Raw genomic sequence first — 27,858 nt, 5'->3', positions numbered from 1 at the left:
ACTAGATATCAGAAAAGTAGCACTGTACAATTATTTATATGCACCTGATCTCTTTACCTGGCATTAACATTTCTTGATGCTCAGGTAGCTTCCAGCTACCTGAGAGAAGCACAGCACTATGTTGATGTCCCATGGCTGGCGTTAGGACATTTATCTTTTCCTTTATATGGGTGCACTTATTCCACATAAGCAGTTCCAGGTCAGTTTTCTCACCTGTAGACTGGGACTGATAGTAAGGTAGCAGTAAGGTAGATCTTTCCCTCTTGACCTGCTAGAGCTGTTCTGTCCTGACAGTCTGTTGACTGGGCAAGACTTGTTCACCTGCTGTCATCATTTGTCTTCATCTCACACAGACCTACTCCATTTCCCAGAAAAAGTTCTGGATCCTCCAAATAAAACAATGCCAGTATGTGAATTGTCTGTTGCTTTTCCCACGGGCCTTCAAAAGGAGAGTCACAGCAGCAAAACTTCTTTATGCCAGCAAAGTAAAAGCCAGTCCCTGGCCAGTCCTACCAGAGTTGGGGTATTGGGAGGGTGTGTGGGGATAAATACCCCAAGAACAGCGCCCTGAGTGCTGTCTGTCTCACTGGACTCTGCTGGAAGTGGGACAAAGGAGCTTACACACATGTAGTATTACTATTGAAAAGCTCATGAGGGATTTGTCTTTGAAATGATTAAATTTAAATGCCTTTTTCAAAGTTACGTAATGGGTTATCTGAATTTCAGCTGTACGTAACACCAGTAATAATGTCTCATGGTTTATTTGTAGTATTACTAAAGCTGGTCATTGTATGTAAGGTTATGTCTGCAGTACATGAATTCTTACTCTTCAGAGGGAGCTCTTTTTTGAATTGTATTTATGCAAGGAAGGAGAACATTCCCAATGGACTAAAAATAGCATGTAGAAACAATTTTAATGTAGGTTCAATGGAAAGATTATATGGAGTAAAAAAGTGTATTCTGGTCTACTTTCATCTCTCTCCACAACCAAACAAAAACACATCTGAGGTTTGTTTGAGCTGGAAAAAATAAAAATTAAGAGAACCGAAACACCAGGTGGGTGAAAGGGCAGAGCAGCTGGAACAGGCTAATAGTAAATGTTGCCAAATTTTATACAATCTTAATCTGAGAGGCCACTTCGGCTTTAAGTTTGGTAAATATTGACTTTATGCTCAGGGGACATAGGGAAATTTTTATACATGACTGAGATGAAATGTAAATGGAGCTACATGGTTCAAGCTGGTTAACAGCAGTTGAACAGAACCAAAGGTGCAATTGTTGCTTTACACCAAGAACTCCAGCAACCAACATTCTCTTTTAATGTTACAATATTCTTTATGAAGCTTAGGGCTTGTTTTTCTAAAATGCTTTTCCAAGTAAAACCAAGTAATTTAATTGCAATATTTGTGACTTCCTGAGTATCATCTGCCTTCTAGTTGTCTGTTCTCTGCTGGTTGCTTCTATATGATTCCAGTGTGATTAGGGTAGCTGAAATAGTTTTTAGCTGCTCTGCAATGACACCTTTGTCCTTATTAGTAGGAAAAAAGTCACTAAAAGAAGTTATAATTTTTGAACTAACTTTAGAACAATAAGCAGACTCAAGGGTAAAACAGAGAAAGGAAAAATATATCAGGGCAAGTTCAAACTAATGAGGAAGGCTGAGGAGCATAACAAAAATATTTTAATGTAGTTACTATTTTAATTACTATATACAGGAGAAAGTTAATTAATCTTGAGAGAAGCTTTGTAATATTAGAATATCAAATTTTTAATTCCCTAAAGTCACATTTAATTTTTAAATGGCACATTTTCAGCAATAGTCCCATGGTTAGGGTGCGGCTGTCATTTTCTTGGAAAAATAAATCAGCATGACTGTTAGCACAGTGCAAATTAAGGTAAATTAAAGCACAACATAATCAATGAAGCCTAAACCAGACAGTTTGTGAAGCCACAGCTGGAGCACCTTCTCATATTGGCCCTGTAATAAAACCCTTTAATAACTTTCCATGGGACAGAGTCCCCTGTTTTCTGTGCTGCTCTGGTGGCCTTTTCACATCACTGGCCTCCAGTACAGGTACAAAACTCCAGCCATGCAAAAGGCTGTCCAGGCCAGAATTTCAGTGCACAGCAGCCAGTCCAAGCTGTGCTGGGATAGTACCCAGCAGGGGCGTGTATGGGGTTGTTAAAAGGCAGAGAAGATGGTAACTCAAAGAAGAGTCAAATTTTTTTCCCTTTTTTTAATATATCCAGTTACCTAATCCTACAAATGGTTTTTATCACTGTCATTTCTGTGCAAACCAACTCCAGGAGTGATATGTGTGAGTAAAATGACTTTAAAAATGATTCTCTGATATCTCCAAGATTACATGCCTCTCAGGACCATGTCACCAGCCTGAGAGGTTGAATTACCCACTTCCTGGGAACTAGATACTGCAAGGAGGAAGGTACAAGTGAGGGATCATAATGACCATCTTGTAATTAAGATACAGGAATGGGAGCCCAGAAGGAATAGAGTTGGAGGAGGCTTTGCTACAAGGCTTGCTCCATACCTGAACGTAATCACTTCAGCCCATCCAGTTTTAAAGTGAGCTCAAATGCTCTCTGTCTAGAAGTTCTAGTGGTGTTTGGTATTTGATATTTTGGTACTTTGAGTATAGTAAAAGGACTATAAGCTCTACCACTTAGGGGTCTGTAATTATGGGCATCTCAAGCACTCCCATTATTAGGGAAAAACCCTCTTCTTGACTTCAAGGAGGTATTTAATAAGATGGAAACTATTGCAACATCATGCAATTTGCTTGCTGCTAGCTGAAGTATCTAATGTTCAGAACAGCTGCCTAATGCTTCACAGTGTGGATAAATTTAAGTGGTGCTCAGATGTCCATTATGTAAATTCTACCTCAAAGTATATTTTAAAAATAAACTAAATACAGAAAGATTAATTTATCTCTTTGCTCTCTAGTTTAGAAGACATTCAGACGAGCAGATTTGCTAAACAATATTGCTACTACTTGAGACAGATGAGCTGAAAGAGTCTTAAGTTTCAAAGACCCAGCCTATTAAGTTTCCACTTGAAGTTAGCTTTGATCTCTAGCTTCTATCTGAAGTCACTTAAGATTGATTTGTCCCAAATGACTTCCACACACATGCTCAGCTGCTGGATTCCTGTTGTGTAGAACGTACTGACCAGCAGATGTCCCCAAATTCTTCATAATCACACTTGCAGCTTCAAAATCTTCAGCACCCTTTTGCGTGTTCCAAAAGATGAAGCCACTTGAGACCACAAATACTCTTGCTACTTATTCACATTCTTGTGAAAACTGAAGTTCTGAGGTGAAAAATGCTTGTCTGCTAACACAAAGTACCTTTATTGTCCTAGAAAAATTTTCTGGATATCAGTTCACTTTTTATGACATATGCTGCCATTGATTGTCCCTTGTTTTGTTTTCAAAAGCACTCTATTTTTTTTTTTTTTCCCCTAGAACAGCAATCCCCATCCAAATATGACCTGTAATGCTTTTATCTGGAGGTCAGTCACAAGAAGCAAGATTTCTTTCAAAGTATCAATGATTTTGACTTGGATATTACAAAACTCATGAACTACATTCTTTATGCACATCAACTGCTGCTTTTACAATTCCCCACAAACTCTTTTAAAGCTAGGGAGCTTGTAGTAGGGTGTGGATGCAAAGGCTGCTTTGTAGTGAAGGAATGAGGAGAGGCAGATTAGTGAGAAATGCAGGAGACATACTGAGCCATGTGTTCTAGCCGTGTCTTTCCTCCCTACAAACACCAGAAACTCACTGGTCTTGTTATAAAACAGACTAGACTAGTATATAGAAGCAAGAGGAAGAAAGAGTGTAAATGATGGTAGATTTGCTGAGAACATGAAGATTTGCTTCTTAGGGGCACTGAAAATTCATTCATCTAACTCCACTATTAGAAGAACACAGCTACAAACAAAAGCATTAGAACACACCCCCATGAAATTAAAGACAACTGCACAAAATGAGATGGACTGGCATTAAAAGTTTATCCATTTCAGAAATCTATACATTTAGATACAAAAGGCAATTAACACAAAAATTTACATATTTGCAACTCTTGTATTACACAGGTAAAAAGCATGTTATGGCCTAAATGGATGTTTACAATTTAAAAAAAATCTTCTGAGTGTAAGGTTGAGAAAAGAATCAAATATCTGAATAGGGCCCCAAAGAGAACATACTATAGATATGATTGTCATGATACAATGAAGTCAATTATTCCCAGACAGAGAAAGTCTTACTTTGTAGACAGGTGTGAATACAGCAAGAAACTTGAACTTACTCTGATATACATATAACTATCTGCCAAAAAAGTTTTTAAAATACTGTCTACCCTGAGCCTTATTTAGAGAGGGTCATGCCAGGGTAGTGCACTATAGGGATACTAATTTCAAATAAGAGGAATTAGACCCAAAATATCCAACATTCAACAGAATTTGAATTTTAAGTACTTGAATTTTAAGCCCTGTTACAGTGGGAACTGTATGTAAGTCTGACACTGTATGTCTGTGTCTCTTGGAAAAGATGGAGGCAGAGTTTCCTGCCTCAATTCCTGTGTATGATCCTCTTATTCCATCTGAGCAAGGAAAATTCCCTAGGGACTAAATCCTGGTTTACTGTTTTCATTAAAAGTAAATTCTTCTTCTGTAATGGCTTTGTTATGATTTCAAAGTTGGGACCATCTAATGGCAACAAGATTAAAATGGGCATGTATAAACTTTGAAAAGGTAACAGAAAAAAAAGAAAACGTTGATTGATACAGATTCAGACTGATAAAACCTAGTTACAGTCTGTTTCAGGAGTGGCAGTATTTTTTTTTTTTTACTATTATTACAAACTCTGTAAACATTATTAGAGTATGACACCATTATGACAGTATTTTTGGATCAACAGAAATATTTAAAATATTATTAAAATAAATGTGTTTTCCAAGAATAATTTTGGCAAAAACATCGAGCCCTTGGATTTAGGATACCTGTCCCCAAAATATTAGGGAACAAATGGTAAAAGCACCCTGGTAATGTCTATCATTGCTAGTATGTTAAAAACAGATTTTGTTTTGCATGCAACTACAAATTGAGTAGAAATTCTAATGATGGAAAAAATTGTGGTAGGAGACTAGGGTAGTGCGTTTTGCCCTAGAACAGAAAAGAATTCAATGGGCAGACAACCTGTTCCTAAGAGACTGACCACAAGGATTTATGGAGCAATAGTAGCATTACAATCATGGTCTCAGGTCGTTTTTTGTGCTTTGTTTAAAGAACCTTTGACTATGGCAGCATGAGATAAAACTGCTACTCGGGATTTGGAACATTCCAATTACTCCCTTCCTTTCCCCTAAAAACTCAAGTAACCCTTTCTCTTTTCTCATACCCTTTAAAAAAACCAGTGGGACAAACCCTTCCAGTTCAGAACTAGGTAAAGGGGCTCCCATGAAAGGCAAATCAATATTGTTCCAAACTTATCTGAAGTGCATGTCATTAAGCAGTATGTGGGATGCCACACCCATATCAGCCAGATAGTACCTGATAGTGATTACTGTACTCAGAAGGTACAAGGATGTAAGAGGTGGCTTTAAAAAAAAGCCTCATTTCCTGATCATATTTACCTAGAGTAAATCAAATAATTAGCACAGAAATCTTCATTATGTACACATCAACTATACAAGTAATACAAAATATCTCAGTTGAGCACCAATGCTGACTTCAGGAGTAGTACCTCCAAGTCAGAGTGTTAGTATTCCCTGTCACAAATAAATTCTGACATACTTTCAGAAGTATCCATTTTCCAGATCAGATGTATTCAGATCACCTCTTTTTTTCATGTTCATCTTCAACATTCCAAGATTAGTAATAGCAGCAGTTTTATGAAAGGTGTGTGTATCCTGGACAGCTTTCACAGCATAATCAGTTCAGATCTTTGTAAAAGAAAAGACCATAAAATCCGCTGATCTGGACTTTAAGGTTTTACCAGAAGTTCATTAAATGGAATTTATACAACAATTCATGTGAGAATAAATGGTGGAAACAGACTCAGTTTGTGTGTGCAAACAGCAGGATGTCCAAGAGGGGCAGGAGTCCTGTCCTCAGGGGCAGCAGGGTGTCAGTGAACCATGGCTGTCTTGTCACCTTGGCTTAGAGTAACCATAAGGACACCTGAGAATCAGGCTGTCATGACTGGGTAAGACATGAGTGCTGTAGTATTCCACCAAACTTCCCATGTTCAGAAACATGATGTCCGAATCCAGGTAAAACTTGCCATCCTATTGTAGAACAAAAGCATATGTAACTATTGACAGTGAAGAAAAAAGGGCCAGAACATCATCATCAGAAGTTCTTTCAAATACACTATTCCTTTGCAAACTAGTCAGTCACACAAATAAGTCCAAATTAAAATAAACTTGGGAATTTACTGGGATTTGACTGGAACTGAAATTTATGATGATACATGATAGCAAATAGAAAGCCCATATCTGAGTATTGAAATTATTATCCTAGACCAGATATCTGTAAATCAGCTGATTTTTACTGTCAGAGGTGGGAACGAGTTTAGGCTTGAACTTGTTAGTGCTGATATTTACCTATATGCACACCCATTTTATACACACAGACATATATAATCTAAAGATGCATACATAGTGCAGCTACTGACCTTTTCAAAGATTCTGTAGTTTCTCACTTTTCCTGCAGGTTCATCCCATACAACCAATACCTTGAAGAAGAAAAATGCAATGTATTCAGTCTATGATACCAAACTCTTCTAAGTCAAGGTATTATTAAGGAATTAATTAAAATTCAGCCTAATTTTTTTTCCAATCACTGACATTACGATAGTGATTCTCTCATATTTTCTTGCTTTAAGAAAAGACCACACCTAAATTGTTAAGTATTTTGATGTATATAAAATGCAGTATGCCTCAATCAAGAAGCTTTTTGGGGGTTAGACTCAGCAACTGCAATTTACCTTTCCAGGCTTAGTAGATGAGTTCCTAATACAGTACAATCCATTTTGTGGCTGTCCTTGTGGGCTATTAGCTTTAAATATCCTAAAAAGAATAAACAAAGACATATATTACTATTATTAATGTGCATGACAAATTATTAGCACTTAGATAAATCAAATAGCTACAGTCTTAAAACTCCCATTAGAAATATCTGGTTTAGATGTAATAATTCATAGTAGATCATAGCTGAAAGTCACTGCTCTAGCACCTGAACCAGCAGTGCAGCACAGATCATCTGCATCCAGCATCCTGGCAAAACAACCTCCTCCAGATGGAGCCAAATCACATTGCATTCTCATCTGCCAATTGATCTATGAGCACTGAACTAACGTCTCTAGAAAGTGATCTGCATATTATACATTTTAGTGCATGCTGTCAACACAGGTTATCAAAAATGATCTCTGGACTATGGTTCAGTGCAGGTTTTTGCAGGATTTCTAAGGAACTATTTTAAAATCAAATTTTACCTTTCAACTTCAAAGGATTCAGTGGTATTAAGAAATACTGAAGCAGGCAGCCCAACCTGTAAAAAAATATAAAGAAAATAAATCACTTAAGTCAACAAAACCTCAAAACCCTAGCAACTTGTTATGCAAATAAGCTACAGCCATCATCATAAATTATTAATGGTGATTTAATCTTTATGCTTCTTTCTCCTTCATATCTAATCTTAAACTCCATAACTTATCAAGGCATTCACTAAAGCTCAAAAAGAAATGAAAAAAAAAAATTTACACAGCACTGTTTTCAGAAAGTTACTCTTCTCCTGAAATAATGCAACATTCCCAGAGGTATACATAAGCAAGGAAAAAGATATTCCTTTAGAATGGATCATCCGCTTGGATCTTACTTTTTCATAATCATCATCAGAATCATCATCAGGTTGGCTTGGCTTGGCTGGTAGTGCTGGTTTTTCAAATGAAAAACTTCTAAAACTCTGTCCATCTGGTGGTGATCTCCTGGAAGAAACAGAATGAAAACTGAAGGGTATCTCATCAGGAAAGCAGAATAAACATACAAAAAACACGGAAGAAATAGTAAAACTAGAACTGTAGTTTCAGTTTAGCCCCTAAATCATGGAATCCTAGAATGGTTTAGGGTGGAAGGGACCTTAAAGACCATCTCATTCCAACCCTCCTGCCGGGACAGGGATACCTTTCACTAGACCAGGTTGCTTGGAGCTCCGTCCAATGTGGCTCTTCCAGGGATGGGGCATCCACAGTCTGTGTAGCAATCTGTGCCGGTCCCTCACCACTCTCCCAGTAAATAATTTATTCCCAATATCTAATTGGGAATCTAACCTACACCTCCCCTCTTTCAGCTTAAAGCCATTCCCCTTGTCCTATCACTCCATGCCCATGTCAAAAGTCCCTCTCCAGCTCTTTTGTATCTCTTTCAGGTACTGGAAGGTGTTTTAAGGGTCTCCCTGAAGCCTTCTTTTTTCCAGGCTGAACAATCCCAACGTGGTCAGCCCCTCCATAGGAGAGATGCTCCAACCCTTGGGTCAACTCACAGTGGCCTCCTCTGAACCAGTTTCAAGAAGGCAACATCTTTCTTGTTTTGGGGGCCCCAGAGCTGGATTAATTTAGATAATCACAGATTAATTTGGGTAAGGAGAGAACCTCTAGACATCATGTAGTCCAAGCTCAAGCACAAAACAGGTCCAACCAGATCAGATAGATTCACCGCAGATTTTCAAATAACAGGCCAAAAAAGCACAACACAGAGAGGGATGGTGCAGGGAAGAGACACAGATGCTGGCATGAATCTGAGTATGTCTAAACTTGTTAACTAATAAGTGATTGAAAAACAATAGTGCATTGTATTTTTATACTTACTGTAACTGGGGACATAAAGATTTCTCTGTTCTAGGCTTGACTGCAGGGGGCTGGTGGCTTGGCACAGGTGGCTTTGGGAGCACTGGTGGCACAAACAGTCCAGGTTTACCATGTTCCCTTGGCACTTTGGGCTCTGCTAGCTTTTCAGCAAGCTGTGACAACTTGGGTTTATTGGCTGGCAGAGGAGGAGGAGTCCACGGGCAAAGGTTTAAGCTTTTTAACTTCTCGCATGCTTCTGGAGGAGCAAGGCCTTGGGCCGGAGGCAGAGGCTCCGGAGGCAGCGGGTGAGACTCTTTGCCCCCTGCAGGCTTTTTGAACACAGGTAAAGGGGGCACAGGGGGTGGCTCCAGTTTGATTTCAGGTAAGCTTCTCTTTGGAGGTGGCGGTGGAACCGGTGCCGTTGGTTTGCCAGCATAGGAGTTCGCCCTCACGTCTGAGTAGGGAGATTTCCTGACGTGAGGAACGGGCGGAGGCGGGTACGCAGGGGGCAGGACCATATCTACAGGGAGAAAACCAGAAAACTGACACACTGAGGGGGAATGAAGTATGTCATCCAGAGAGACTTTTCAAATCAATTTTCTGTGTGATCTACGGTATTTCACTGGCATCGGGGCTGACAGTACTCAACGTGCTGGATGAGCATTTAACTTTCAGCACAATGCTGACAGTCATAGGTAACAAACTCCTGATATTTTTCTTCAGGCATGGCTTATGATGACTTAGCAAAGATTTTTCACTTCATAGTCTATTTTTTCCTTAAAAGCATTACTGCTGCTCCAGACTGATGACCAGATACAGGTCATCCCAGGCAGGAGGCTTGCAAGAAAACACACCCCTAAAGGCATGTGATGCTTTCTGTAAATGGTTACTGCTGTTATTACAAACTTCTGACCCCAAATACCTCTCAAGATTAGATACCTCTGCATTACTTCAGTTATTTTGCCAGTTGCAATAGTAATGACCAATACAAAATAATAACCAGGCATTCCACATGAATATTGCCTTTGCTGGGGGCCTTTTGTGAGGGGAATCAAAGAAATCACATACCATCTTTCACTATGTCAGAAGTATCCGGCTGCAAATAAGACTCATCCTCTTCCTCCTGGTCATAATCTGCAGATAAAAATCAGTGTGTCAGACTCTGATAAATACTCTTGGAACTTAAGAAACCTAAGAAAGAGTATCAAGAACTTAGGGCTCTTTAAAAAAAGATTTTTCAGATATTTTTTTCTAAAGAGGTGAAAAAAATTAATCTTTTTGATCCGCCTCTCTGCTATCCAGATGTTTCCTTAAGTTTTTATGTCAATTTTAAAAGCCATCACTTAAACAGAGGCAGATGAAGTAGGCTACATATTCAATTTTTTTTTTTCAACTTACAAGTTAAAAGAATTATTTTTTGGTGACGCTTTCTAGTGTTCAAGCCTTCCTGAGAGAAAAATCGAATCAGTTGCAGAGACACAACTATAAGGAGGCATTGACATAAGCACTTGGAAAAAACATAACCCCCAAAATGTAACCCTACCACAAAAAAATTTATGATTTTGCAATATGGAAGATTAAGCAAGCTTAGTGATCTACAAAACAACTTCAATTCTTTTGCCTTGCTCTGGCAACAACAACAAAGCACCACTGCAAATGGCTTAGGTGGTTTCAATGTTGCCTTTAACTGTAAATCAGAATAACCAAGCCACAAAAAACACGTTACTTCTAGGCAGCAATTTCTCATCATTGATTATAAGAGGAGCCTGAAGGACAATATGCAGAGGAATGCCCTAAAAAAAAGGTAAGACTATCTGATAAAAATCAGTTATTCTCATTTTCCTAATTTAAACTCCTGCCAGGCCTCTTATCATCATTCATCTTGCATACAACCCTCCCCTCCCATAAAATCAGGACTAAACTCCAGCGCCACGAGAAATGCTGGTGAGTCTGCTCTCTGCTTGCAGCAATGGAACCGGATTTCCTAACAAGACCCATTGCTGCCTTCTTGTCCTACTCAGGAAGAATAGTCAGGGATTTCCTTTCAGGAAATGAGAGTACTTGCTCCCATCAACATCGCCCTTAGAAATCTGAAAGGGCAGATGGGAAAGGCCTAGAAAAGGATCTCTGCTGAACCTCAGGGCAAGGTTTCTCATGTTGGTTTTCACAAACATATTTCTTGACTAGGAACTCAGTTGCTGAAATATGCTGTGAATGCCTACCTGACAGGCTTTCTATCATGTCCTCTCTTTTATTTAACCTCCTCAAAGGTTAAAGGCTAAACTAAATTCTTTAGTTTATTTGTACCAACAGTTAATGGCACAGAATACCTGCTGCTGACTTCAAACTACGACAGAGATACACCTAGTAAAAACACGAGTTACTAACTGGATCAATTACTTAACTGGAAATTACAAATTAAATTTACAAATTGGAAATTCACTTAAGCTACAGGAATAATTCCTGCATAATTCAGAAGAAATAAACAAGCACAACAAAGAAGCCTTATTTATCAGTGTCTAAATTTGTCACCTTCATTATCTGCTGAATGATGGGAATACTTGATGTCAATGGGACGTTCTACTGAGCCATAGAAACTGTCTGCATCAGAACCAGAGTCACTGCAAAAGAAAAGACAGAGTTACTTCTGTTTAGCAGGACTGCAGCACTGGAAAGGAATGCTGGAAAAGCAGAAGCAATCTGTTCCTACTTCCCAATTAACAGTCAGAGATGTTGCTGCTGTATTTTAAAAGATTTCATTTCTTTTACACAAAGCTGACATTCAAAATGCTCTTTGCTTAAAGATTTGGGGGTTTCTTCATATTCTTTAAATTATAAATTGGGAAGGGCTTTTCTTCTTGGGTCTTACTGCATCTGTTCTTATTTAACAGGAATTTACTTGTAGGTGCAAAAACCTAAAACACCACTGTAAAGAGCTAGTGCAAAAGGGATTAAAAAAACCAACAAGGAATAAGGGTTTATACCTGAATTCAGTTATTGTTTCTTTCTTCTCATGGTAGTGATCAATTTCCCTTCTCAAGGATAGCATCCAATTCTAAACAAAAATAAAAATTCAACACATAAATCTTTAAATCATTAAATGCAGATGTATCTTGTCCTCTGTAAGAGCAGAGTAACTGTTCAGGGAACATACATTGAAATAGTATTTATCTATGACTTTTTATTGAAAAGACTCAGCAGTCAAATGTTTTGACTATCTAAAATGCTGTAGGAACATCCTGAAGTATTAAATTTTCAGTTGGCAAATTTCAGGCTGTTATTCCTAAAGCCAGACATATCTTCAGAGTATGTTTATGGGTGAGAGATTTCACTGAACAGTTTTCAGAATTCATCAAAGGCTTAACTTATCATTACCTTTTCCTTGGTGAAAAATAAATCCAAAATATTTATGAAATATGGAGAAACCCATGTCATCTAGTATGCCACAGCCATTCCCTAATTACGAGTTGAATTAACACTAACTTAAAAGTTAAAACTTCCAACGTAATTTTCAGAGGAGCCCAAAGAACCAGATATACAAATGTCAGTGACAGCTGCATTTCCAGTTCATTTAGATTTTAGGGAAGTCCAAGATTCGCTTTTTGCTTCAAGGAAAATTCTAGTGCAAAAGAAGAAAGTTACCTTTCTTTCATCTTCAGAAGAAGCTGAAAAAAACCACGTCCTGTGCTTCTTGCTTATGTGAACTAACTTGAAAGGAAACACATTGCTTGATGTTGTCTCCTCAGCTGCCCGCATAACCCTGAGAAACAGAAGAACCAATACAGAAACTCCTTATTCTCTAGTTACTGCTGCTATGAAAGTCATAAAGACTGACAGAAAGCAGTTTTACTGGCCAGTTTGGCCTTATCAAAAATAATCCCCAAAGCCAGAAAACCATCACAGAAATCCCCATATGTGCATTTGCAGTACTCCACCGTTATTGTGGTAGAAGAGAAAATGCAAAAGGAAGAGCACTTATTGATCCACTAGCCAGACTTTTATAAGCAGCTGCTTTGACCTGTTCAAGAGTTAATGAATCACATTAGTTGATAAGCATCACACACTGCAAGAGGTACTCAGGGTCCTTGTGGCCCTTATTCAAGAAGTCACTATTTCAGAGGAGAAATCAAAACATTTCCCATGAAAACAAGGAAAAACTAATAATAAAGGCAAACTTCATTTTTACATGTTTCCCTTATAAACACCTTCTTGCACTTTTTTTATTATTTTAAAACAAGCATAACTTAACTGCTTCTTTTTTGTGTGTGTAAGGAATTTCCTCAGTTTGGACTCCTAGGTGGGAAAAAAACTTTAAAACCCCTTATGCAACTACTCACTCTAACAATTCTTTCAGTTCTTCCAAATTATTTTTTCAACAATGTTTATTTGTGCCTTATATTAATCAAGACCTGGTCCCTATTCCAACCAAGGACATTACAAGGCTGCTAGAATGAAGATGCATAAAAAGGAATGAACGGTCTCTAGCATTTACAGATTCCATGGTATTGTTCACATTCATGTGGATAGCAGAAGCTGGTGTCATGACAAAATTACAGTGTGGCTTTCTTCTGCAAGTTAATCTTGAATTTTTAACTAGCTACAATATTTACAAGTGCATTCCTTAAAAATATGCCATTGTCATGCTCTGTTAGACAATCTCTCATAATTTAAGAAAAGCAAATTCCTTATTCCACAAGTCTGAGAACATTATACAGTACAAGATGTACAAATACAATAAAATTGCAGTGATTAGGATCAATACCTAACCAAAATATCACTATATTTCTCTACATGCCATCTTTCTCATTAAACCTTTCTTAGCATCAATTTCAACAGCAATTCTCGAAAGTTAGTTTGGACTTGTATTAGTAGGCCTTGTACTCATGCTGCATTCTCATTCTGACAGTACTGGCAGCTAACTTGAAATCTACATATTTCTGTCTTCAACTTGCAAAGTAAATATTAAGATTAAAACGTGTAGTGAAATGAGTCAGATACTTTGCACATGCATTCTCTTATTTAGTGATATGGTTTCGACTACAGTTGCTGAACCAGTAACGCCATAAATTTTCTCTTTCTGGTCACTACCCAACAAAGATGGTTTTGTCTGAAAGAATCCACATCTATCTGCACATGCAGTCTGCATTAATCAGTAACAGGAGTAAGGCCATTGCAATTCAAACAGCTTTACTGGTTAAATTACAGAAGAGGAAGGCTATCCACTCACCAAGCACAGGAAATGTCATATATACAATTTGAAAGGAATAAATTTCTTGGAATCTGAGATCAATGTTTAACCCAAAAAACAGATGTTGCTGTATTTACCTTCATTAGAAATGAAACCCATAGCCCCTAGCATTAAGTTAAAGGAGCTTGGGTGTTAAACAACTTGTTTGGCACCTACCTGTTGTAACCTTTCAAAGAAAAGGCACCCTGGGGAGATGCAGATGTGCTGCTCTTAAAATAGTAGATACATCCCTCGTGGATAATCACAAATCTCAGTGGCCCTGAAAAGATAAAGAGTGAGCAAAATATCCAAGAGCAGCAGAACAACTAGAACCTCTCGGCATGTGTAGAATTACTGTTTAAGATTTTAGTAATCATATGAATCACTGTAAATGAACACAAACTAGTTAAGTGACAGCTTGTTGATTATCAGTCACACAGGGAAGCTGTCCATTTGCAGAGTTTCAGGACTAAGCGTAATATCTGATTCCCTCATTGAGAGGCAGCTGATCTGAGAACTTCAAAAGAAGCCTCAGAAGCCTGACCTCCACCTGTGCTCCTTTATTAGTGGAATAAGCAATGGCAGGAAGACAGCCACAGGATACAAATAAATATTTACATCCACCCCAAAACCATTATCTCCCTTTCTTCTTTCACCTCAAGTACATGATCCTGCCAATAAAATTATATCCTGTTTTCTTTTTTTGAAAGAGGCCAAGACTCCTTCCTTTATCAAAGGCAGTAATATTTGTCTTTAACTATATTAAGTACAGTTTCAGTATAAACAGGGATACCAAATGAATAGCATATAAATAAACCCAAAACCTGAACTTTTCCCCATGTACATAGACTCTGATTTCAGAAGAAATTACTGTTATTAAGTACAGCCCAATGTTGGCAGTGAGAAAATTTCCATTTCACAACAGCAGTAGGAGATGGGGATATTTTTTCCAGTACAAAATAACCAACTGGAAAAAAACCCCCTGAATATTAATTTCTTTCAGAAAAGAGTATTTGAAATCGATACATATCCTGGGAATCTGTTTGTCTTGAAAATCTTACTTGTGAAGGACATTACAGAAGAACTAAACAAGCAAAATAAAATCAACAAAAACGTTTATTATCTAAGATTCACAGTTGCAAAACAATTAAAGGAAAGTCATTCAATACGAGTCTTTCATACATATACTCCAGTAAACTTGTATTCCAATACAAAGTAGAAAAACAGCTTCAACAGTCTGCTAACACGAAATCTGTTAAGGGCCCCAGAGGCAAGCATTTAAAACATTTAATTTAGTTAATACCTCATTCAACTTACACTTCAGGATCTGCAGCTGGGTGCCTCCCTTTTTATGAAGATACCCTGACTTGGTGACTCCTCCAGGCATTGTCAGAAGGTTTTGTGCTCCAATTGCCTTCATTGGGACTGGCCAGACCTGCTCCTGCGAGGCCATCGCTCTGCAATTTCAAATAATGAAAAACAGTTTAAAACTCAGATTTTACTTTAAGGAATGAGTACTGAGAAGCAAAGCTTGTTTCCTTAAACAAGCTTTCCAAACAACTAATGTTGTTCAGCACTCAAGAATGTAACACAGACAGGGTGTTCAAAGATTCCAGGAACTTTGTAATGCATAAAAAAACGTGGTGCAAAAAGCCCCGATTTATTTTTATACAGCTCTCAAAAATGATTGACAGTTGTTGAAACAAAGGAAAAGTGCTTAATAAATGTTACTTAAGTATTTATGTTTTAAAAATGTACTCCAATGTACTCCAGATAACACTGTAAGATTTAATCAGGCCGGTGACTGCAAAGAAACTCGGTTTGTTCTCCCAAATGCTACATGGCACATATATACGGACAATGTCATTTTCTCTACCATGAGGCAATCAAGTCAAGGTTTGGTAACTGCAGCATCCAATACTACTTACTCCTGGTATTTACATGTTTTACTCTTTAACTCTTAATTCTTAACTTAAAGAATTAGTTTATAATCTTATACTGGATGTTACATGTGAGAGCATCCTGTGCAAATGAAATTCCTCTCAGGTTTCTGCAGGCTTCCATTTAATTTACACATCAATTATTTTTTTATGTAATGCCCCACACCAAAAGTCTCCGCAGTTACCACTCTTTCTGCTGTCATCTTAAACCAAAAAGATTAGTTTCTGAAGTAGTAACTTGAATTCTGATATATCATTATGAGCCCTTTCTTTCTTCAACTGCTAACAGGACTGGGCGAAAGGTCCTAGAGTGTCATGGACAAATGAAATCACGTGGGGAGAAAATGGGAATTTTGACCTAGACATAAAAAGGTCTGTTATCATCAGGTGTAGGGCTAGAGCCCTTTGCTGGTAAAAGGCAAACTAATGAAGTTCCAGTTAATTAATTTCTGATAAAGGAATGAGGGTTTAGAACTGATAAGCTTTCAATGCAGGACTGAAATTTAATGGAGCTTGTTCATTTCTCCTTCACCCAAAAGGGACAGTAAGGGAGGTAAATTGTGAGGCTCAGCACAGAATCCAAGAGCCTCAGCACAACACCCAAGCATTTGCCTCTCCAACCTAAAACGGCTTTTCCCATTCTGGAAAGAATAAGGAAGCATTTCAGATTTGTTGAGGTGCAACAGCAAAGTACATATCCATTGTATGGGTTAGGAAAAACAGAAATGCAAGTCACTGGATCAGTTTAGGATTTAGATCTAACTGCTTGCTGTTTGCTGATGAAGCATGTGTGGGAAAGGATAGAAATTCCTAGCAATTTCTACCAGGAGAGCTTAAACTAAATTAAATTCTCTAGGCCGCTTAGAGGACTTAATCATAAAAATTAGGGTTTGGCTCCCAGTGTTATGAAGTGGGCACAGCCAGAGAAGATAGCACCCAAGGCCCTAAAAAGGCTCTCATAGCAGATGCGTCAAGACACCAAGGTATCCCAATTTTCCACCAGGACCTCCCTGCTCACCAAAATGTAAGTTGCTTTTGCTCTACTATATCCTTGCTTTTGTTCAGCTATATCCTTCCTTCTGCTGTTTCCTCCCTGTTCTTATTAAATGACTGAGATCTTTCCAAGCTGAGTTATTTCCTCCTCCTCCTCCTCAACGAAATTTCTAGCAACAGCACTGTGTCAAAAAAGGGGCTACTCACGTATTTTCAGCTTTTAAGAATAAAAATAAAAAAAATAGTGGCAGAAGCTAACATCATCCCTGCCCCCCTAAATCCTTCAAATTATTTCTCCACATCTTACAGAAAAGTTGAAGTAAGGGAAATGGAGAGTGTTACCCAGCTGGCCGCTGACGCCAAACCACATCAATACTGCTAAGAGTGATTTCCTTGAAATAAGGACTGCAAAGGCAAGTCCTGGGCTTCTTCTTTTAAGAATATGCACATCAATGTTTAAACATTAGAACTTAATTTAAGTTACTTCACTCTGTTTCTAGTTGTGTTCAGAAAATAGACTACATAAAAACGAAACCTTTTCATTCAGATCAATATACTCTGATGCTACTTTTCCAACATTAGTCTCAATGCCATCCAACAGTTTCAAGTTCATCTTATGTCTTCTAATCCTCTGCACCCTTATTAGGAAGAATAGAAGCAAGAACTGAAGCACCCAGTGCATGGTGTGAAACTGTTTCATTGTGCTGTACCTGGGCTGAAAACTATCAGAAGAGGCAGAGGTAACCTCTCAGAGAGGCTACTCAAAACAACTAGTAAGTTAAAAATTCTAGAAAGCCAAAGTCAAACACTGGCAGTAAGTATATGCTACCCTAGGTAAATACAGAAAGCAGAAATATTTAGAAATATTTGTCCTGGTCATGTTTGCCTTCTATAGGGGAGTGCACCAGTCAGACTACTCACTAAAGCATGTCTGGATGGGTATTACTTCCTCTACCTGAAAAGCCAGACCTTAAGGCAGACAGGAAAGGGGGGGGGGAAGGGAAAAAATTAAAAAAATAATTATGGAAGCAGAGGAGCAAGTAGTGGAAAATAAAACAATCCAGTCCTACAATGTTATAACGACGGGATTTAACAGACAGGAAAGGACAGCAGAATATCGGGTTCTGCTTCCCCATTTCTTACTTTTGGCTACTTACTATAAAACAGTCCTGAAAATAGAGACCAAAACTTAGAACTTCCCCAGCCCAGTTAAGTGAATAAAAGAAGTGAGTAAAAGGAGACACAGCTGAAGTCCATGCCACCAAGTACTTCTTACATGAACTAATGAGCCCACTTAATGCACCAGGCTTTTCAACAGATTTAGAGGCAGCTAAGCCTATTATTTGGATTTCAGTGTGGCTTTTAACACTCCCCATCACAGCTGTACACTCCTCGAGCACTTTCATTTGCAGGCACAGAGCAGACACTTAGGGAAGACTTCAGTATTCTGAGTTGAAATCTTTCAGTTAGACTGCTAAAATGCATTTAAGTACTCTGACTCTAGTCCCAGGCAGATTTTTCTTTTCTTGACTGCAGAAAACACCTCTATAAGGACAGATGTTGCTATTTTCCATCACACTGCTGGGAGAAAGCTGTCAAAACAAATCTAACTTCAGAATGCTTATTGTAGGGGTGGGAGAGAAGAAGGAAAAAATGGAAGCTCAGAGATTATTGTGGTCTTAGCATCTACGGTATGGTTGCCATTAGCTCACTGAGTTCATTCAACTCTCGATATTCCTGTCGTAACTTCTTTAACACATTACACCAAGAGCAGATGGATATTGCCAGGTAAGTGCCATAGCAGTCACTGAAGTCACTGCAGAGCCTGTTAACTTTGGCATTACTGAGAACAGAGGGACATTTCCCACTTGTTTCTTACGCAGTTACATTCTTACACTAGGAGCCAAAACTCCCATGACACCTTTTCGCCCGTGGTGCCCAGGAGAGGCTCCTGCCCAGGGCTGACACCAAGTTAACAGAAAGGGCTCACTCCGTGCAGCCAGAGCTCCTTCTGACACTGGTCCTGTGTCACAAACAGAAGGCAACAGCCCCCGTGCATTTTTTGGTGAAAGCTTCTAGCAACAGCTACACACTTTATTCCTCTTCCCGCTCACCAAGGAGCTAGATGCATATTTTTTAATCAATTTTTCCAGCAAGTCCCAAATCCACTGCATGTAGTTTCCCCTCCAGTGAATGGAACCCTCTGAACAAGAAGAGGATGGCAGCAGTCAGGGAAAGGTCTTGCATCACTTAGTTTCTCAGGTGATCCCTGTGACAACTCTACATCTGTGAGGGGGATGAAAGGCCTTGGAGTGTAGCAGGAGAAATAGTAGTACAGCGGTTTCTAGGATGTACTTCATCATTCAAGAGTGCTTTTGGGAAGACAGAACAGCGCAATCAGCACTCTGGAGCATGATACAGAGCTTACACAATCCCTGTTGTAACTACTTCTTATATACAAACTGCTCTACCAGACTGAAAACCAAACCATTTTGCAGTGTATTTCTAATGTATCAATAAAGTCAGTCCAAGTCTACCACGAGTATACTTTTCTCAAACACTATCACAATGAGCCATTTTTTAAATTTCAAAGTACCCTGAAAGTTAAACAGCATGAAAAAAGTGAATTTATACACTTCAACCTGTATCCAGGATAGGGCCAGTCAGATACAGAAGTATTTTCTGAAACACAGTACTGCTACCAAGCTCAAACTCTGAATGAATAGCAGACTTCTGTTATTGTGTAGCAGGTAAATGTATACATGTGTGAAGCAATTTTAATCTATCCCCTCACTCAGCGGATAGAGAATAGCTAGATTGAAGGCTAGGGCATAATTTTACAGGCTGAAAGTCCCTCCATGAGTAAAATTCTGCCACATTAAAAATCTGGATTGCATTATAGAAGAACACTTACCCCTCTTGGCCCTAAGAGTTATTGGCATTCAGACCAATTAGAGCAATACAAATTGATTCAATTACAGATTGTGTCCTGGAAGAATCCTCAGTTCTTGCTTAACTTCAGCAGAATATATGGCAGATGTGATCATCTCCACATCTTGCAGTATATAGGCAAATATATATATATTACCCTCATCTCTGAGACTACAGCTGCCAATACTTGTTTTAAAAGTTCTCACTTAATTTAATAATATTTATGATTTGGCCCTGTTTGATCATGCTGAAAAAAAAAAAGCTTCCAAAGCTACAGCAGTAAAAGTAAACCTGCTCTGAATTTGTAACAACGCTCTCTATGCCAAGTACATCTGAGAACTTTTAAAGCTGTAATCTCGTAAACTCTAGTCTTTAAATTTTACTTGGAAGTAAAACCTAGTTAAGCCAGATGCTAGTTTACTTCTGAATCTATAACCTACAAATAACAAGACATATATAACACATAACTTACAGAAATGAATGTATTCCTCAACTCATGCAGAGGGAGACTGAAGTATCAGGCTTTACCAAAAATGAGGCAGCATCACACACTGCAGAACAAGAGAAGTTTCCCCTAGATGCTCTCAGCAATTCTGAATTAGAATGATTTCTCTGATTCAACCATCTAAACATTTACCATCTGTTCTTAAAACTGCTTTCTGCAGAATGATCAGGTCTCTTGTCCATTTGTTAACCATTCTCCAGTACTTCTGAAATACTTCTCCATATCTCTCCTACTTTTTTTGCTTACACATTCCATTTCTTAATAACCCTAACAGCCCCTTTCACAATACTCTCTCAGAAAGATTAATAGCACAGTACAAACACTGAAGCAAGAAAACAGTCTTACAAGACAAAGGGAACAGAGAAATAAGCCTGAGATACTTTGTATAACTAAATTTACTCTCTTTAACTTACTTCAACTTGCTTTTCTTTTCTGACAAGTCTTCAACCAACACCCGACTCACCTCTTCTCCCTCCAATGCTTTATAATTTAAATTTCTGCACGAGTTTAAACTATTTTAGCCCGGATAACATATTCCACTCTTAGTTGCAGTCTGCTCTCTGCCTCAAGGAGAAAAAATTACAGAAATACAAGCCACAAAAAGCGCTAACCTGGTGACCTTGTCCGAGCGACACATCGTTTTTCTGCTGCCACTTTCAGCGAATGATTGCTTCCTCTGCGATGACAAAGCCATTAACAACTTATGCCCCCTCTCAGGCATGGCAGGAACATCTCTGCGCCTCTGCCGCGTTCGGGAACTGCCAGCTTGAAAGCCACAGCTGTAGCTGCTGTCTGCTCAACACACAAAAGGAAAAGAAACCCTGCCCCGAGTGCTTGTGCATCTGCACTGTGGCCAAAAGTGACGCCGAGGCGATGACTTGTTTCCTTTGGTAGTTCCTGTTTCCCCCGCTGTCAGTGGGCAGCGCCAGCTTGGTCAGATTTCCCAGCTTCCCGGAGAGGTTCAAAATCTATTCCCGCACAGCTCAAACATCTGGCAGGCATCGAGCTAGAAAGCAGAGGGGGTTTTCCAGCGCTCGCTTTCTTCCTGCTCACCTTTCAATCAACCACCTTCCTACGGGAGAAGAAGAAAGTCGTCCTTTTTTCTCTCAGTGTACTCCAGCTCCCACAGTGGCAGAGGCACAGCTCAGAAATGCTGCCTAGGCTCCTGATGAGCCTCAGGTACTTGCACTGCAGCACAGAACTGCAAATATTTAACCTGTTTTCTCCCCCACAGCTGGAGCTTGTCCTTCCCTCTTCAACCCAAAACAATCAAAAGAGCCATTCTGAAAAATTCTGCATCACGGACATGCTTTAGAGCAAGTCTTGCTGGCGTGTTCGATGCTACACAAACCATAAAAGACAATAAAATTCAAATTCGAGAGGCTGACAGTGCACAGTTGTTCACAAGTATCACCAACTGGTGATGAATAAATGCCATTGTTATACGCTTATTTTTATCTGGAGTTCTTAAAAGGATTCGAGTGCTTCACTGATAGGTCTAGATTTAAACAACATTCTAGGCTCAAACCAACTAGCAAGTTTCAGAATGATGGACAAAACACATATAAGTATGTCAAACAAAGCTTACTTCACATATTTTTGGGGAAATGGTATGAATCTGTACCCCAAAATAGAAGGAAGAAGTCTCCATACAAGGTATCTTTTTGTAAACGACCCAACAGTCAAAGCACAAGAGAAAGTAACATTTCAGATACTGCTCATGGCTCTATGGGCTCTCGCACCATAGGGCACCCATTTGCACTCTTCCATCCCATTCCTCTATAGGAAGGGAAATTGAACCAGAAATACCACACCCCTGTTGTTAGCCAGCATATCAGAACACATCAGAACATACCAGAATTCAAGTGCTCTTCAATAGGAATCAATACCCAGTTGTCTCAGCAGCTTGACAGATTTTTCACACCAAATGTAATTACAGAGGACTCAGCTCAGTTGTTTGTGAATTAAATTAATTTGCTTTATTTTCTACAATATCAGTCACCCATTTAAGGCACACTGCTCCAAATCAATCTTTCTCCCCTGAGTTCTCTGTTATCTAAGCATACTCTTCTAAGCTGGCATTAGCATCTATGCAAGCTATTTCTCCAACTTAGTAAAAAAACTTGATCTAGAATGACAGGACTTGAGTATATGTAACACTGGAAAAAACCCTTCAGTTCCTCTTTCCCTCTTCTGATGTGACACACCTAACTCATGGTTTTCCCCTCCAAACCCCACAACTTAGAGTACCACGCTCTTTGCCTTCAAGAGTCTCATTAAACCATGCCTCCTTTATCCAACACAATCTCCTGAGGCACTGCTTTCCCTCTCTAACCTGTCTCATGCTGTTTTCTCTCTTTCTTCATTTTAGTACTCAGAAATGCAGCAGGATTTTTCATTTCAAGTTCCAAGATCCCACTTTGACCTCTCTGGTGATTTCCAACACCATCAAGATGGTCTCAGAGTCAGAACAGAAGATGCTTCACACACACACAGAAGCAGGTGTTTTACCAAGGAACAACCAAAGCCTAGATGCTTCAACGTTTTGGGAGACTGAAAATTCAGTTTAACATTCTAGATCAAACATTCACCAGAAGAATTGTATTTCAAAATTGCAAACAAGGAATCTGAAAAAACATGAAAACTTTAGGGATTTGATTGACATGTCTTCCAGGGAAGTGAAAGAGTATTAAATACATCCTCCTTCACAAAGCAATATTCTGTTATGCATGGACCTTTGGTGTAATGTTTTCAGATTAATCTTCATTCCTCCCCATGAAATCAATGGTGAGAAGCAGCCTTGCACCAAGCTAGCCTAGGAAGGATTTCACTCCAAAAGAAATGCTTCATTTCCTTATAACATTAAGGTATCGCTCAGCCTTAAAAGGAAGAACCAAAGCATCTGGAACCAACACTTGGATTTCATTCCAGCAGGCCATTGCCAGGAACAGCTCTTGCTGGCAGTCAAAACCAATCCTATTTATCATTAGCTAATGGGATGCAAGGGCACAAACACATCTGGCAGAACGCTGTCCTTGCTGGTATAAAGTCACTTGTCTCACCACAGGGCTGAGCTGTGTCTGCAGCAGGAGTGCTTCCTCTTGCTGACACATTTACAGGAAACTGCAAGAAGGGACTGTAAATAAAAGCAGCACAAGAAGAGCACAGCAACAGGCAAGGCAGAAAAACTAACAAAAAGCACCAAAAAAATTAAAATAGCATGAAAAACACTTTCTTTTGGGTGCAGCAAGTCAGCTCACTAGTTAAGTTCCACTCAGAATCATGTAAGGATTCATACAATTCTTATGTATGAATTATATATTTCCACAGAAGTCTACAGTATAATAAGGCATTAAGGAAGTAAGGGATTAACAGAACGTGTCCTAAGTTTTAGTCAGGAGTAGATTATTAGAAGTCCTATTATTTTATTAATTCTACCAAACCAGTTTAGTCTCAAGTTTCTAGCTGACAGTGGAAACACAGCCATTATATTGAGAGCTAATATATTTGTCAGCTGCAATGCTTCACAACTGCAGATTATAAAAGAACAATGTAAATTGCTCGCTTGAAGCCTTCATCTATTAAGTAAGGGAATCTTGTGAAAATACAAATAACCATGCATCAGAATTACTTCTGCTGAGTGAATTGCCATTATCTTAACAAAAACAAACAAACAAACGGTAAATTAGCAACAAGGAGAAGAAATGATGCCACAACTTCCAAAAATCCTCTTGCAATGTCAAAAGAACTCATATACTTTAAATTTCAACCATCACCCCCTCCTTCAGCTTACTGCAGAAGATGTGAAGTCCTAATATTTTTACTTATTTATTACATGTGCTTAAAATAGATCGCAGAAGTCTTGATAATATATATATTTTCAATCAAAACCCAAGAAATGCTTAGTCAGAAAGTTTCAAAGTTTCTACTTATACCCCCATGGATCTTAGGTTCCTAACATCTATAGACATATTGCTGGCTTGGAACTTCAAAAAATGTCAGCCAGCACCAGTGTCCAATAAATAAGCCATATCTCAGAGAATGAGCACACCAATTTTAAAACAAAGTTGCAACTTTTTGTGATTCTTTCATCAAACAGTTTGGCACACATCCTAGAAGATGATATCATGGCTTTGATTTTGGTATACAGTTAATGTCATATATTGCTTAAGTGTCTATAAATCAAAGTACGGTCACAAAGTACTTGCAGCATATGCCCAGCTTCTTAAAAAGCAAATTAGACTGAGCAACTAGAAGACAAGAACCATCTGCAAACTCTCAATATAAGAATATTATTATTTAACAGATTCACTTCCACCAGCCAGCCTTGAAAAAGAATGCAAGACTTTTATATTAATGTATTGTAGGGCCCCTCACTCTCAGAAAGACACTGGGGCTGGAGTGTGTCTGGTGAAGGACAATGGGGCTGGGGAAGGGCCTGAAGCACAAGTCCTGGGAATGGCAGCTGAGGGAGCTGGGGATGCTCAGCCTGGAAAAAAAGAGGCTCACAGGAGACCTTCTCACTGCCTCCAATTCCCTTTCAGGAGGTTGTAGCCAGGTGAGACTCGGTCGCTTCTCCCGGGTACCGAGGAACAGGATGGGAGGAAATAGCCCCAAGCTGTGACAGGGGAGATTTAGCTTGGATATTTGGAAGAACTTCTTCACAGAAAGGGCTGTCAAGCATTGCAATGGGCTGCCCAGAGAAGTGGTGGAGTCACCATCCCTGGAGGTATTTGAAGAATGTGGATGTGGCACCTGAGGACATGGTTCAGTGGTGAACACGTGTTGGTGCTAGGTTGAAAATTAAGACTCAGCGATCTTAGAGGTCTTCTCCACCCTAAATGGTTCTATGAAATAAGAATGGAATTAAGATCAGTACAGCTCCTCCAGCATAATTTTAGATCTCGGCAATTTTGTTACGCGTAGCTTTTCAAGTTGAACGGATTTCTACTGTAACAAAAGCCTCTCAAATCTGTATAGGAGCATTCACTCAGAGAATTAAACTGGGTCAAAGTCTACACCAGTCATATCACACCAGTATCACTTGGTATAAACAACACCTAAAGCAGAAGGCAAGTCCTGAAGATAATTTGCTGCCTTTTGTTTCTTTTTTTAATATAAATTCAGATACATTACCAACACTCCATTTCCTAATGAAAAGAGATGAACACATTCTTTGTTCCTTTTAACTGTTATTTATATACAAGTTCTGCATACAAAGACTGTAAATGCTACTATGGCTCTGATTAACTGCTCTTTCATCAGTGCTTGTAGAACAATTTAAAATAGAACATAGGTTAAAAAAAAAAAAAAAAAAAAAAGTAACTACCAGAAGTACAAACATGATTGCCAAGATCCTATTCCTGCAGACAGCTGCAAAGGGACTTTCTCCAAATACACACAGATACTGAAAGTGGGAGTTTCCATAAATGATTTATTTCCTTGGCAGAAATTTTCAGTTCCAACAATTTTACTGCTAGGCTGGTTTGTGATTAACTGCACACAATTCTATCACAAAGATACTCAAGACCGATGAATTAGGAAGCACTGTTGGACACAAAAATAATTTCTGCTTAGATGTCAAAACAACTTTAAGCATTTTAGCTGACGGACCATTGAACTTTAGTAGAAGCAACATTCAACTGAAGGCTTTTAGAAATGTATAGGAAGGGGTCAAATATCCATCAGTGATTTTAAAGCATATCTGACAGGAACATTTAACCAGCAGACCTCTCACCATATGAAGTTAAGTCTGTTGTTAGGAAATACTTTTTCTGCTTTCTTAGAATTTTACTTAGATTGATTTTAAGTACATCAAGTATCCAAGGGGAAAAAAGAAGAAAAGAGATTGACTCTTTTCTCTTCCTAAGGCATTTTGGCAAGATACACGACATCCATGAGCTCATTGTATACTGTGCTTGTACAGAGCTAACATAACTGAGATCCAAGAATATCATAGCTAAAGAGAGCATTTTTTTCTAAAGGAATATGCAAATCAGTGATAAACTTACTGAATATAAGCAATTTTAAAACATTCCTGCAGTTGGATATTAAAACCAACAAAACCACATAAAGCTTATAATGTCCTTTTGAGTGTCTATCAGCAAAAAGTGCAGTGAGTAAATTCATGAACCCACTGACCCCAACAACAAACTACTAATTGAATCTTAAACAAATGCAGCAAGCCCTGGGTTTGAGGAAGCATTTGGTCATGTCATCTCTGCATCCTTCAAGCCTGTGTTTCCCTCTCCTGGTGACAGCAGGAACCTTATAGTTAAGCAAATATACCTCTCCAAGCAAATGGCTGCACCCAGCAGCAAAGAGGAAGCTCAACTTCTGCTAAACCCTGAAAAAACAAAACAAAACAAAGATTTTTTATTTTTATTTTGCTCGTACAGAGACTTTGGGTACAACTTAAAGACACAGCGTAACTGCAGAGACTCACTCTGTCCTATACTGCTCTACAACACAGTAGGTGGTGCCAGGTTTTAAATAATCATGCAGTGAAGCATCTCAGTTTGCTGTTCTCAGACTTGGAAACTCTGACTATGAACCAGAATAACCAAATAAGCTAACAACCATGCAAGTGTGATTTATAGAATTAGAAGGCCCAACTGGGCTGTAGTGCTAATGGACTGTCCCCACCTTCAGCAGCTTTGAAGCTCCTTGCGCTCAGTCTCACGCAAGTAAGCAGATGCACCAGAAACACGGATTCTTTATTCCACTTCCAGTTACTGTTCCCCTTCAAATCACGGTATGAACCTCTCCATAGGATGTGGTAAAGCATAAGTATTTTATTTTACCACTCCCACCACAAAAAACACTGGATGAAAGGACTGATGCAGGAAAGGGCATGGTTTACAATAACCAGAATATAAGGCTACCGTGTATTTCATAAACAATACCTTTGGGTTTTGGTGGGTTTTTGCTTTGTTTTGTTTTTTAACAAGCACCAGAAAGAAGAAACTCTGTAAGCTCATGCTTACCATCTACAAAAGTTGAATTAAATTATAAACACAGAAAGACAATGGTAAACAAACAGTTTTAATCTGGAGTACGTGAGGGAACAGTCAACCCATGTCACATAAAACAACCATAAAATTGTATAATCCCATGCAATGGGCTTCTTTTACAAGACAATTTGGACAATGGCCTTTTCTATTATCATTTCTTTATGGAAATGACTACTTCCTTCAGAAGGACAAGTAAAAAGAAAGAAATCAATTCCCCCTAAAATTTATATAAATGAACTCCAACAGCAAAGATTAGCCTAACATTGACCCAAGTCTCCAGAACTGTACAACTGCATTCAAAAGTGAGTTCCCACAGGGCTATTTTCAAGCACAGAAGATATTCATATGCAATATTTCTTAAGACATGAACAACAAATCATAT

General features: G+C 38.7%; 1 protein-coding gene across 4 annotated transcripts in view; it reads right to left on the bottom strand.

The window, feature by feature from the left end:
• Positions 1 to 4,042: 4,042 nt before the first annotated feature.
• The window catches only part of SH3BP2 (SH3 domain binding protein 2), a 36,688-nt gene continuing 12,872 nt past the window's right edge, over positions 4,043 to 27,858 (bottom strand). The window contains exons 2-14 of one of the 4 annotated variants that reach the window (XM_040065654.2): positions 21,075 to 21,535; positions 15,412 to 15,551; positions 14,272 to 14,374; positions 12,510 to 12,627; positions 11,852 to 11,922; positions 11,400 to 11,488; positions 9,936 to 10,001; positions 8,889 to 9,387; positions 7,901 to 8,009; positions 7,518 to 7,573; positions 7,011 to 7,092; positions 6,699 to 6,758; positions 4,043 to 6,309 (exon numbers count right to left, since the gene is read on the bottom strand). In XM_040065654.2, the coding sequence (XP_039921588.1) occupies positions 6,172 to 6,309; positions 6,699 to 6,758; positions 7,011 to 7,092; positions 7,518 to 7,573; positions 7,901 to 8,009; positions 8,889 to 9,387; positions 9,936 to 10,001; positions 11,400 to 11,488; positions 11,852 to 11,922; positions 12,510 to 12,627; positions 14,272 to 14,374; positions 15,412 to 15,551; positions 21,075 to 21,184 (1,641 nt within the window). In that variant the 5' untranslated portion in view covers positions 21,185 to 21,535 and the 3' untranslated portion in view covers positions 4,043 to 6,171. The remainder of the gene's footprint in view (positions 6,310 to 6,698; positions 6,759 to 7,010; positions 7,093 to 7,517; positions 7,574 to 7,900; positions 8,010 to 8,888; positions 9,388 to 9,935; positions 10,002 to 11,399; positions 11,489 to 11,851; positions 11,923 to 12,509; positions 12,628 to 14,271; positions 14,375 to 15,411; positions 15,552 to 21,074; positions 21,536 to 27,858) is intronic. The other 3 variants (XM_058420800.1, XM_040065656.2, XM_040065657.2) reach the window with 3 other exon arrangements.

Source organism: Hirundo rustica, chromosome 5 (genome assembly GCF_015227805.2).
Source record: "Hirundo rustica isolate bHirRus1 chromosome 5, bHirRus1.pri.v3, whole genome shotgun sequence".
Taxonomy (NCBI): domain Eukaryota; kingdom Metazoa; phylum Chordata; class Aves; order Passeriformes; family Hirundinidae; genus Hirundo; species Hirundo rustica.
Note: the sequence above shows the minus strand (reverse complement) of the source record. Positions and strands in the feature narration are given on the sequence as shown.